A 12,069-nucleotide genomic window follows, 5' to 3' on the forward strand; every position below is an offset into this window, starting at 1 on the left:
TCAGAGGAGAACCTAGCGTCTCAGGGAGAGTAGTGACTTTCTGAAGGTCTCCAGGGTGCTGGCCAAGGCAGGTGCCGTCCCAGGCTGTGCAGAAGCAGCAGTGATGGCTGAGCGGGCGGGCATCACCCAGGCCATCCTTTCCCAGCTTCCCCTTAGTGCAGATCTTCACTGGGTCAGAAAACAATCAGGGAGGGGGCATCCTGGTGAAGAGGAGGTGAGGAGACGCTGGAGATTCACACGGAGTTCAGCACCTCCTCCCCGCCCCTGGGTGAGCCTTCTGCATCACCCAGGCCTCTCAGCCCAGCCTCAGTGTCCAGAGGAAGGTGGTTTGTGTCACACTCAAGAGGATCCCCAGCCTGAGATGCTGGGCAGAGAATGGTGCTTTTGGGGCACCAGGGCTGGGATGGGGCAGGGGAAGAACGGGGGTAAGAGAAAACTATGACCCCCTCCCTGCTTCCCTGAGCCCTGGGGCTGGGTGTGGGGTGCATCTCCCGAACTAGACATTGGGGCTTCCATTCCTTAGGCCACAGAAACCCGAGCTCTAGGAAGGACCCTGAGTTGGCTTCATCTTGCCCTGTGAGCCATCCCTGGATAGGGTTCCAGCCCAGAGCTCCTTGGGCCTTGCCTAGACCCCGGGGGCTTCTCCCCCCAGATGTCCACCCAGGTGGCAGTGTCCTGCCTGGTAGTGACAGTGTCCTCCCTTCCCCACACCCTCGGGATCAATTTCAAGGGATCTGTCACTGTTCAGATGGGGCTGGGCTTCTGCCCTCTTCCCGCCTCCTGGCCCCCAACACAGTTTTTCTAACATCTTGCCTGGAGTTTTAGAAAGAGCCTCGAATCTCAGGAGGATGCAACAGCTTTGCCACAGTTAAGCCTCAGTTTCCTTCCATAAAATGGGGCAATAGTCCACCTTGCAGATCTGTCTTGAGGATTCACCATAATCCTATGAGTGAATGCAGCCCTTTCCATGAAAGCTAGTTTTGATTCTGACTGCTGGGTGTGGATTCTTGGTCCATCACTTACTAGCTGTGTGATGCTGGACAAGTCACTTCCTTCTCCAGGTCTCGGTTTCTCCATTGTAAAATGGAGGTGATGGTATGATATCTACTTCCTAGGGTTGTTCTTGGCATTTAATGACCTCATGCATGTAAGCATATAGCCCAAAGCCATACAGCAGATACCGAGGCAGGCAGCTGAAGAACTTGCCACGTGTGTATGTTTAGGCTAAACAGGAGTGGGGTACCAGTTCCTGGGGCCTCAGAGAGCTCTCAGGAGGGCCACTTCTCCTGCCTTTCCCCACCTCTGCCCATCCCCACCTCTGCCCATCCCCACCTCTACATTCCCTCAAAATTTACTCCCCTGCACCATCCCCTTCCCGGTGAAAACTCCCTAACAGCCCCCAGTAGAGTTACACCAGTGGAGAGTTTGTCCTCCTTCCTGTGGGTCCCCAGCCCTATTGTCATCCCTTCCCTTGCCTCCCCCAATCTCCTACCCCCACTGCCAACCAAGTGTTGAGTTTGTGCTTGTTTGTATCTCCATTTCCTAACACAGCACCCAGCGCACAGTAGGAGTTGCTGAGCAGATGGGTGGAGGGATGGAGGGAGGGATGGAGGGAAGGATGGAGGGATGGAGGGAGGGAGGGAGAGGAATCTTTCACCTACCGCTCCTCATCCCCACCACTGATGAGAATGGGAAGAAATCTGAACAGGTACCCAAGACGCAGAAATTCCCCCTTCCTGCCCATGGGAAGGCCCACTGCAGCCCAAGCTCCCCCGGGCCTCAGATTTTCCCTGGAAATGTCCTCTAGCCCAGTGTTCGAGCAGGAGCCGGCTATGGAATTCCCCACACATGTGATAGAACAGGAGTCTCCATCTGGGCCCGTTTGACTGCTGAAATCACACCCTCATTTCCACTGCTGGGAGCTGGCAGTGGAAATGAGGAAAGGAGCCTTCTGGCAAATCCTTATGCAAAGCCTAAGGAACCCTTTCCAGCATCAAATTTCTCTCCCCTGGGAGTCAGAGTTTCTGGGGAGGGTGTTTGATTTACGGCGCTCTGCCAGCACTCTCTCTGCTGAGGCATCAGTGCCGATGCCCAGGTAGCATCCAGGTGGCATCCAGTTGTACGGGCCACCATACCCACCCTCTCCTCCCAGTTCATCAGCCACATGCAGTAGCACGTCAGCAGAGCTGAAGCCCGTGCCAGAAACCACAAGTCTCTTGAAGATGTGGTTCCCCATGCGGCCCCAACAAGGGCACCCGGGAGCTGCCATCTGGGCGGAAGGCGGGCATGGAGTGCGGGCCTCCCCAGCTGGAGTGCCCCAGGTGCTGAGAGCTTTTCATTAGCGCTAATGGGCCCAGATCAGCAAGGCACTGGCCCAGAATGTGCGTGTCCGAAGGGGGGTCGGGTGTTCATAAACAGTTTCTTGAATGTGGTTGCTCCTTATTGGCTTCCTAGAGTAACTGAAAATTTTCTCTTGCAGGACAAGCTGGGCCAATAAAGGAAATATACAGGAACCCCTCTGACCAAGAGACTGTCCTGCTGACATCAGAAGAACTGCCATTTTTGCCAGGTGACAAGTCAGCAATTGCTCCCCCCTCCCCGTCCCTGTGCACCCCTGTGCCATCCCCTGATACCATCCTGTCTCCCCAGCAGACCTTTCTCAGTCTGTCCCTTCCCATATCTCTTCTTCTGTCTCTCTTTCCCTGTCTCTCTCCTTCAGTCTTTCTCCATCTTTCCCTCTCTTTCTGACTTTGTCTGTTTCTCTGATTTGCTGAGTCTCTACTGTTCTGTGTCTGTTTTCTCTTTTCCCACTCTTCCTGCATTTATTCATTCATTCAGACATAGGAATTGAGGACCCACATGTGCCAGGCACTGCTCTGGACACTAAGAGTATGGCAGTGAACAAAGCAAGTCCATGCCTTTCTAAGCATACATTCTAACAAGGGAAGGTGTGTGCTACCAAAATAAATACGTAAAATATTGAGTGTGGAGAGTAGCTACCGAGCAATGGCCTGGGCTTCAAGAAACAGGGCTCCAGGCCCAGATCCCTCACTAATTGGTTTTGTAACTTGGCCACTCTCCCCTTCCCTTTCACAGCCTTGGTTTTCCCATTTCCATGGTGAGGGTGTTGGGCCAGATCAGTGCTGCCCTACCTTTTCATGGCCAAGAACTTCTTTTATTGAAATGCTGGTGACATAAGTTATACAAGGGCTGGATTCTAAATCAGTGCTTACACAAACAGTAGTGTCACGTAAAAGTTCCCCTTAAAGCCCTTAAACACCTGGCTTTGTTATACATGAAACAGTCAGTGGCATCCAGGGTCACGTTGAATGATAAAGCACCCATCTGTAAGCACCAACCCTCAGAGGCCAGGGGCGGGGGGCGGGTGCTGTGAAGGGCACAGGTGTCTTGAGACCATGAGAGCCATGGCAGCAAGTCCACGGCTCCCACCTAGGCTCACCCTGGGGCAGGCGCCCACATGGGAGGGCAGCTGGACCCACAGCACCTAAACTGCTTTCCCAGCATGCTTTCCCTGCGCCTGTGGGATTTGAATTCACACGAGGGCAAGTTTGCCTGTGATGCTGACTCCTGCATTTCATCTCTCTGGGCCTCAAGATTTAAAGGATTTTATCGGTCAAACAGCACTGCCTTTACCAAGTCATCACTTACGAAGTATACTTTCTCCCTAGTTCACGTACTGCCGAGTCATACATACCTAGCAGTTAGAGCTTCTGAACAACATGACAAATAGGGTTCCCACCCTGGAGTGGTTTAATGGCTCCAAAACCCAAGACACTTGCCCCTTGAGCCAGCCGGTGGGGAGGGGATGCTTTCTGAGGTGTTACTTGAAATCCTGAAAATGGCTTTAGGAGATTGCTAGCCTCGGGGAACCCAGCATGAAAACCACTGACCACACGCCTCCTCCCTGAGCAGAAATCCTCCGGAACAGAGTCCTCCCGTCTCAGGGTCTGAGAGAGCAGGGCAAGGAGGGAAGGGGACGCACCGCCGTGTGTCAGGCCTGGCGTGAGAAGCCCTACATACGTGATTTATCAGTTAATCCGCAGTCCTCTGATTTCCTGAGCAGGTCGGCATCCCTGGCCCCATTCTGCAGACACGAAAGCAAAGGCCCGGGGAGCTTACGTGATTTGTCCACTGGCCCCGGGGCTAGAAGGTGGTGGAGCCAGGACCCGTGTGACCCTGCAGCCCCACCGTCACTGCCACCCTCCCCTCCGGGACCCCGTGGGCTCCGTGGAATGGGGAAACCTCAGTGGGCCTTTCATCCCCGGCCCCAGGAAGGGCATGGCCTTTCCATTTAGCAGAGATCCGCCCCCTCCGTCTCCTTCATAAGTGCCTTTCGAACATCTTTTATGAGGAACAGCCATGCCTTTGTACCTCCATGGTCTGCAGTTTCTTCTCAATCCGCCTTCCACAGACTATGTTCTACTCTCCTTAGAAGTAAATTAGGGCACTGCGTGGTGATGGGCTGAGCGTCCAAAAGGCTCCGTGGGTGGGTGGAGCTAACACCCAGATCTAGGCAGCGATTGGAGGTGCCATGTGTCTGTCACTTTTGTCTGGCCAATTGGCCGTGGAGGTGTGTCCCCACATTCAGGAGCCCCTGTGGCTGGTGGAGCTGGCAGTTGTTGGTCTTTTGATTTCAGCCTGGCTGTGGGCCATGACGCAGGAGGCCGTCTCTCTGGCCACTGGGAAATAAAATGGCATAGGAGGTGTGAAGACGGGCCTGAATTTTGGAGGAAAATGGATGAATGGGGCGAGGGAATTAGCATTCATTGAAAATGATGATTAAGAGTTGTGGCTCCAGATTAAGACAGACATGGGTTCAAATCCTGGTTCAGGCACTTCTATGCTGTGTGACCTAAGACAGGTGATTCCATCTCTCTGAAGCTCAATTCCCTCGCCTGAAAAAAGGGAAATGACATTACCTACATCGAGGAGCCTTACGAGGATTCAGTGAGATTGTGCGTGTTCCTTGGCACATAGTAAGAACTCAAGGGGAGCCAGCCGCTACTCGCTGTTGCTGTTATCAGCTACCATGCACCAAGCTCTGTTCTCAGTGTTTTCCATACATTATGAGAAAGGCTACTAATTTTAAAGAAAAGGAAACTCGGATGTATGCAGTTCAAGAACTTGCCCCAGGCCACCAGCTAAGCAATTGGGATGTGCTCCTCTGTCAGGCTCCAAAGCTCTCTGTCCACTCTGCACCCTGCCCTGGAGCTGACGCCTGGGCTTCCCTGTCTCCATCCACCCTCCAGCTCACATCATCTCTTTCTCTACCTGCTTCATCTTTGAGGTTGTCAGAGGCTCTTCCCTGGAGACACATCCCCTTTTATTGCACTCGTCTGGGAACCCAGCACTCCATAAGCCACCCATTAGATGTAATCTCTAATGAATGTGGTACATAGTAAATACAGGTAGCCCGTTTATGAGCTGCCATATTTATTATGCCCCTTAAATGCCAAAGAGCCAGAGCCAGCTGAAGCCAGATCAGACCCTGGAGAACAACTTTGCCTGGGTAGGCAGAGGAGGGGGCCCCAGAGCCTGGCCCCCTGAAGACTTCTCAGCATCTCACTGGGGCTGCCCCTCCTGCCCTCTAAAAGCCCACCCAAGTCAGAGCCTGATGGCAGGAACTGACAGCCTATCAAACTCCATCTCTATCGTTTTGCAGATGAAGACACTGAGGCCAGAGAGAGGAAGTGACTTGCAGAGCTGGAGCTTGGGGCTCCAGACTCCCAGTCCAGTGCTCCTTCTGCCCTGCTGTCTGCCTGAACAGTGGTCCCTGGACCAGGTGGAGCACAGGATCTGGAGTGAGCTGAGGGGCATGCTTACAAGCTCCAGGATGTTGGGCACCTTCACCTCCCTGAGGCTCAGTGTCCTCATCTGTAAAATGGGCACAGTGCTTCCTGCCTCATGCGGTTGTTGAAAGATTCAGGACAGTCACTTCATGGAGCTGGAGTGTGGCTGGCAAAGAGTCGGTACTCAATGAATGTTCTTTCCTGTCCTCTTCCCCCTTTCCAAGGATGACAGGGTCTCAGCAGATGCACGGAGTTGCATCAGTCAAGCACCCAAGGGAGAGGGGGTCAGCATGCAGTGCCTAGGGTGCAAGTCTTTGTCCTGGGGTCCTGATCTCATGGGCAATGATAGCCCAGTGAGTCACCTATGACTGTAAAGTTAGGTGTGTTCCTAGTAAGAGCTGTTCGCCCCACTCTGAGCCAGGTGCCATGGGGAGCCCTGACACAGGACATCTCATTTAATCCTCACAACACGCCACGATGCAGGTCCTAAGTGCCCACTTTCAGATGAAGAAACTGCGGCCCAAGATGTTAAGTCACTTACCAAAGACACAGAGGTAGAGAGGTGTGACGAGTCAGGATTGGAGCCCAGGTATGTCTGACTTCAGAGCCCATGCTTGGAACTGCCATGTTTAGATGCAGGTTAGTTGCTGCTTCTAGAAGGTCAGAGATGGAGGAGATAGAGGAGGCCTGGTGGCTTGGTGTGGGAACCTGTTCTGGAGGAGGAGAGCCTGGGCTTGGGCATGATGAAGAGACAAGGATGACTCACCATCAGGGATAATGGTTTAACAACTGGTGGGCGTGGCATGGACCAAGAGATGCTAGCTAAACAGGCCCGCCATACCCGTGGGTCCCCACTGAATCTCAGCCCTCCACTGGCTGCTGGGAGGATGGGGCCTGGAACAAGGGAAGGGGTAGGTCCTCCTGGGTCTGCCCATCCTCTCCCCAGGGCCGTCAGGAAGAAAGTGTAGAAATATTGAACATTGTATATTGAATATGACCGTGACTTGTGCACCTTGAGGGATGGCTTGCGATAGCAGATGCCGTCTGCTTCCACTGGGCATGGGGGAGGGCTACATCTTGTTTTCAAGCCCCAGTGCCTGGCCTCCAGTCGTTGCACAATAAATGTTGAGTAGAATTGTATTCAGTGACCCGCTACCATGGGCATATGCTTAGGTAGGGAGGGGGAGACTCCAGAGGGAGGTGGGATGCTGTAGGTCTCACGATAGAGGTAGTCAGGGCGGGGGAGCATCTGGGGGCTTGGGGCCCCAGGAGGTGCCTGCAGCTCTTTCCCTGCAACACCCCTCCTCACTGGGCAGGTCCTTCGAGTCGGAGGGTATGTGGGGTGGTAGGTAGTTTGTCGGGCCTGGGTTCTGATCCTGCTCTAGGACCTTAGCAAGTCCCTCAAGGCCCTGAGCCTTAGTGTCTCATCTACCAAATAGGAGGCTCATGTCTGTAATCAAGTAACATCCTGATGTCACACCTCTGAGCACCTGCCACACTGAGTACCTGCTAAGCGTATTTCTGCATTATTTCAGTTAATCCTCCCAACACTGCTGGGGAGGAAGCTTCTGTTTTTAATCTCCATTTTCAAGTTGGAGAGAGCAAGACTCAGAGAGGTAGAGTAATTTGCCCAAGACCACACAGCAAATGAACGGTAGAGACAGGGCTTGAACCCAGGCAGGCTGGCTCTCGAGTTCTCACTCCTAAGTCTGGCCTCACGGGGCAAAGCGCCAGCCCTGTGATAAGGAGGTTGTTGTCAGCTGCCCTCTTCCCCCATCGGCTACAAGGGCAGGCTGGCCACTGGGACACCCCAAGGAGGAGGAGAGGAGGGAGGGGCAGGAGTTCTTTTTGGATGGGGTCCCCCAGTGGGAAGACTGAGAGGGCCTTGCTGTTTTGTAGGGGGAGCACCATGGAAGGCGACTGTCTGAGCTGCGTGAAGTATCTGATGTTTGTATTCAATTTCTTCATATTTGTAAGTATTCCTGGAACATGCCCCGGGTCTCCCCAGGCCTCTGCGGGGTGGGCAGGACTGACTGCTGCTTGAAAGTCACGTGAGGCTGAGGCCCAGGAACAGGAACAGGGGCCAGTGCTAGAAGCAGCTCTACCTGCCCAGCTGGGGGCTCACGGCGGGGAGGCCCCCAGCAGTGCCCACCATCACAGGAGAGACGTTTTGCACAGCCCCTGGGATAATGCTTCAGCTACTCTAGAAAAGAAAAGATAGGGGCCTTAGTCCTGGCTACTGTCTTGAAATCTGACCCCTGGTAGGGAGTTGGCAGGGGGAAGGAGGATGGGGGTGATCAGAGGGCAGCAGTTACGGACATCGGAGCTGGATGGGCGGAGCTGACGGAGCCACCTGATGAAATCTGAAACCTCTCTGGGACCAAGAGACCTGGGTTCAAAGCCCAGCTCTGCATCTCTCCAGCTATGTGATCTGAAACACATTTCAGCCCTCTGAACCTCAGTATCTCCATCCTTTAATCTCCTCCCTCAACAGGTTTTTTGCAAATGAAGCAAGATTAGTTTAGGAAGTGCCTGGAATGTGTCGGCTCCATCCCCATCCAACCTATGGATTCTATGCACGAAAGGACAGAGGCCCTGGGGGCTCAGGTGGCCAGCCCAGCGCCCTGTAACACAGCCCACCTGCTCTGCTCAGACCCCTGGCCTCTCCCAGGAGCAGAGCCACGCTCATCGCGTGACCCCACCTCAACCTTTGACCTTAGTGCAGCCAAGACCTCGATGAGTAAACATCTACTAATGTCCCCCAGGGCAGGGTCACTAGGAAAGAGAGGCCTCTTCTGGTCAAGACTGACTCTGTCGGTCTGTCTGTCACCATCTATTTTTTGTACATTTCAGCAACTCTCCTGGATTCCCTCCCCTGCCCCTAATCCCGAAGAGCAGGGAGCCCCACAGACTTGAATTCTAGACCCGACTTCCAAGCTGGGTGGCCCTCGGCAGCCCCAGTGTCCCTAGGTGAAATGGGGCTGAGTCATCCTGGGCCGCCCAGCTCATGCCTGAGCCCCGCCCTTGAAGCAGAACTCAGCACACAATTATTAAACCCCCAAACATCCAACAGCTATGAGGAGGTTTCCCTGGACGTTTGTGGGGAGACCAAGGAGAAGGGCGTCGCACAGCAGACGGCAAAAATGTAGATTCTGTCGTTGGCTGTCCCTGGGTCCCTCAGGCCTCTCTGCTTCCCCCCTCCCACCACCACACCTGAAAATATCGCCTCTTGCCCCAGACCATCCAGCTCTTCCCCCAGCTTACAGACCCCTCAGCCAAGCCAAAGCTCAGCAGTTTTCTGTCATTCCTCAGGTCCTCCCACGACACGGGGATTTCAAACACTTCTCAGCCTTTAAAATCTGATGATGCCAAATGGTTTCTCCTGCAACAGGTCTGTTTCCAATACTGGTCTGTGCCCAAGACCAATGGAACAGATGTTTATTGAACCCTGCTAAGCACCTTCACGTCCGTTCTGTCCTTTACTCTTCTTCGGGGCCACCTTGGGAGGTGGGAAACAGTATCTTCTTTTAACCATGGGGAAGCCAAGCTTCAGAGAGGTTAAGCCACTTACCCAAGGTCACACAGCTAATAAGTGGCACAGCCCTTTCTCTGGACTAAGCTGCCTCTCTCCAAAGATAAGTAAGGCATGGAGTCGAGGGCCATGGAGATGAAGACATAAAAAGAAGGCTTTCTAGGATTGGATGTGAGAGTGGTGACCCCAACCCAACTGAGAGCTCCTGTTGAGAACAAAGAGGATGGCTTTTGTCTGTGTTTTCCCAGCATAGGTGTCAGAGCATGTTCATGGATTTGGTGAGGGTCCTTGGGGCTGGAGTCAGGGAGGCCTGGGGTTCAGCCCTGGCTCTGCCATGAACTTGCTGTATGACCTTCGGTGAGTTCGTTGGTCCCCTCTGGGGCTCAGTGTGGAATCAGAAGGTTGGACTGAATGACCTCATCACCCAGCAGCTCTAACGTTTAAGGGGAATACAAAAGTGGCAGATAAAGTCTACAGGACATGGTTCTCAGCAGCCCGAGGCGGGGCGTGGGTCAGAGACTGGATCTGGAGGTTGCGTGACACACCGCAGGTCAGGGTAAGTAGGGGAATTCAGAGCAGAGGAAAACGCTGCCAGGACATTGACTCGATCAGCAAATGGAGTTTCTGCCCCGTCCACCGGGCACTCGGCGCCCCCGCCCCAGGGCCTTGCTCAGGGAAATGGCGTGTGTGTAGAGTGTCTAACCTCCGTGTCTGCCTGTTTCTTCTCCCCTCTCCTGACTGGCCCCGGGGAGCAGCTGGGTGGGGCCTGCCTGCTGGGCATCGGCATCTGGGTCATGGTGGACCCCACCGGCTTCCGGGAGATCGTGGCCGCCAACCCCCTGCTCATCACGGGCGCCTACATCCTCTTGGCCATGGGGGGCCTGCTTTTTCTGCTCGGCTTCCTGGGCTGCTGCGGGGCCGTCCGGGAGAACAAGTGTCTGCTGCTGTTGGTGAGTACCCCATCCTCCACCCCACCCATGGGTGCCCCGGGCTGGGCGTTGGGGGCCCTGTGTCCACACTACGGGGGACTCACACTGAGGTCTGAGCCAAGTAGACCGTCCTCCAGGAGCGGGAGGACCACCAGCCCTTCTTATATGCATCTGCGCTTGGACCCGTGCCTGCCGTGTGGGTGAGCCGCTCCCAGGTGGACAGTGACCTTGGCCTCCAGGTCTGGACAGCCAGGCTTCTCCAAGGCAGGGTCAGCTGAGAACGTTGACTCGTGATGCTTTCTACTTGCTTATAAGACCTCGAATATATAACTCTGTGGTAAAAGAGCTAAGATAGCTATCAGATAAATCATTCGGCTTTCGCATTTCCACTTCTAGAATAGAAATGATATGACCTCTGAAGGGCCTTTATTCATTAAATAAACAGTCCTTGACCCGCTATTACAGGCCACGTAGTTCACTAGGTGCTATAGATGCATCAGGGGCCGAGTGGCCGTCCCCTCCCTGGCGGACAGGCCGGTGAGAGGCAGGCGAGCCCACGAGGATGAGCTGGGCAGGCCTGGGCTTGTGTGCACTCTGCTCTGTCTCGTAACTAATGATGTGACTCCGGTCTAGTTTCTTAACCTCTCTGAGCTTTAGTGTCTTCTCGTTAAGTGAGGGGCGAACCAGCTCAGCTATAGGTTGGAGCCAAACAAGACAAGCGGTGGATATCCTGTTTCTCTGGTCTTCTGTGTTCACATGGGCTGTGGCCCTTTGGGCCTCTGCTTACTTCCCTGGCCTTGGTGATGGGGCTTCCTCTCCTACGAGGTCCTGTGCCCCCGGGGCTAGGAAAACCGGGTAGAGCGCAGTCCTGCTGGAGGGTAGGTTAAAAACGGCCCAGCTTAGAAAAGCGTGTGCGTGGATGGGCCAGCTTGCAGACGCTCCTCATGGGTGAGCAGCTGGGTGGGTCGGGGGTTAAGTGATAGGGAGACGTGGGCTGGTCAGTGACGTGGGCTTGCAAGGCGTCTGTCCACTCCTGCCTATGAGCCGGCACCAGTGGCTTTGGGAGGCAGAGATCTGGCACAAATGTCTCCTCCCCAGATTAGAGCAGACTGTAGACTCCCCATTCGTGTCACAGAGAGAACGTGAAATCAGCTGTGATGTGTGTGACACAGGCGCCCTGGGTCCCTCTGGCCTTGGGCAGCAGTGCAAGCTTTCCATCTGGAGAGAAACAAAGAAACCCGAGGGCGCCCCCTGGTGGAGAGCTCTGTACAGTGTCCGACGGTGCAGGGAAAAGTCTGGGCTTGGGGAGCTGGGGGCTTTGAAAGGAGCTGAGTATGGGTCCCAGGACACACCAGAGCTCCCTTCCTACATCCCTCCTCTGCCCACCCTGCATCTTGCCCACTCCCAGGGCTCATCCAACGTTAATGGGCTCATCCCTGAAGCCAAGACAGGAAGCTGGGCTGGGGCTCTGGGCCAGGAGCAGGCTGGAGGCCTCGCAAGCCCTCTCCAGCTAAGTGGCTCCCTCAGAGCCTGCCAGCTGGACAAGACATCGCTCTCCCCAGTGCTTAGGGGAGAAGGCTGAGACCCCGGGGCAGGAGGAGGTTTGCTCCAAGTCCCCTGAGAGAGAGTTGAGTCCCGGCTGTGGCCGGTGTGCCCACCGAACCTTAAAGTCACCCCTTCCCATCCCCTCTTCTGCCTCCTTCCTCCCTTTTGTCTCTTCAGTCTCATTATGTCTGTTTCTCCCTTTCTTTTCTCGCTCTTTCTCTGCCTCTGTCTTCCTGTCTCTCTGTCTCTGCCT

The 12,069-nt window shown here is 54.6% G+C and overlaps 1 protein-coding gene across 4 annotated transcripts in view; it reads left to right on the forward strand.

Annotated features, from left to right (window-relative positions):
* The window catches only part of TSPAN18 (tetraspanin 18), a 183,591-nt gene that overhangs the window by 153,135 nt on the left and 18,387 nt on the right, over positions 1-12,069 (forward strand). For all 4 annotated transcript variants that reach the window (XM_036860752.1, XM_036860750.1, XM_036860753.1 and 1 more), the window contains 3 exons: positions 2,480-2,569; positions 7,710-7,782; positions 10,098-10,292. In XM_036860752.1, the coding sequence (XP_036716647.1) occupies positions 7,720-7,782; positions 10,098-10,292 (258 nt within the window). In that variant the 5' untranslated portion in view covers positions 2,480-2,569; positions 7,710-7,719. The remainder of the gene's footprint in view (positions 1-2,479; positions 2,570-7,709; positions 7,783-10,097; positions 10,293-12,069) is intronic.

This window comes from Balaenoptera musculus, chromosome 8 (assembly GCF_009873245.2).
Source record: "Balaenoptera musculus isolate JJ_BM4_2016_0621 chromosome 8, mBalMus1.pri.v3, whole genome shotgun sequence".
Lineage (NCBI taxonomy): Eukaryota > Metazoa > Chordata > Mammalia > Artiodactyla > Balaenopteridae > Balaenoptera > Balaenoptera musculus.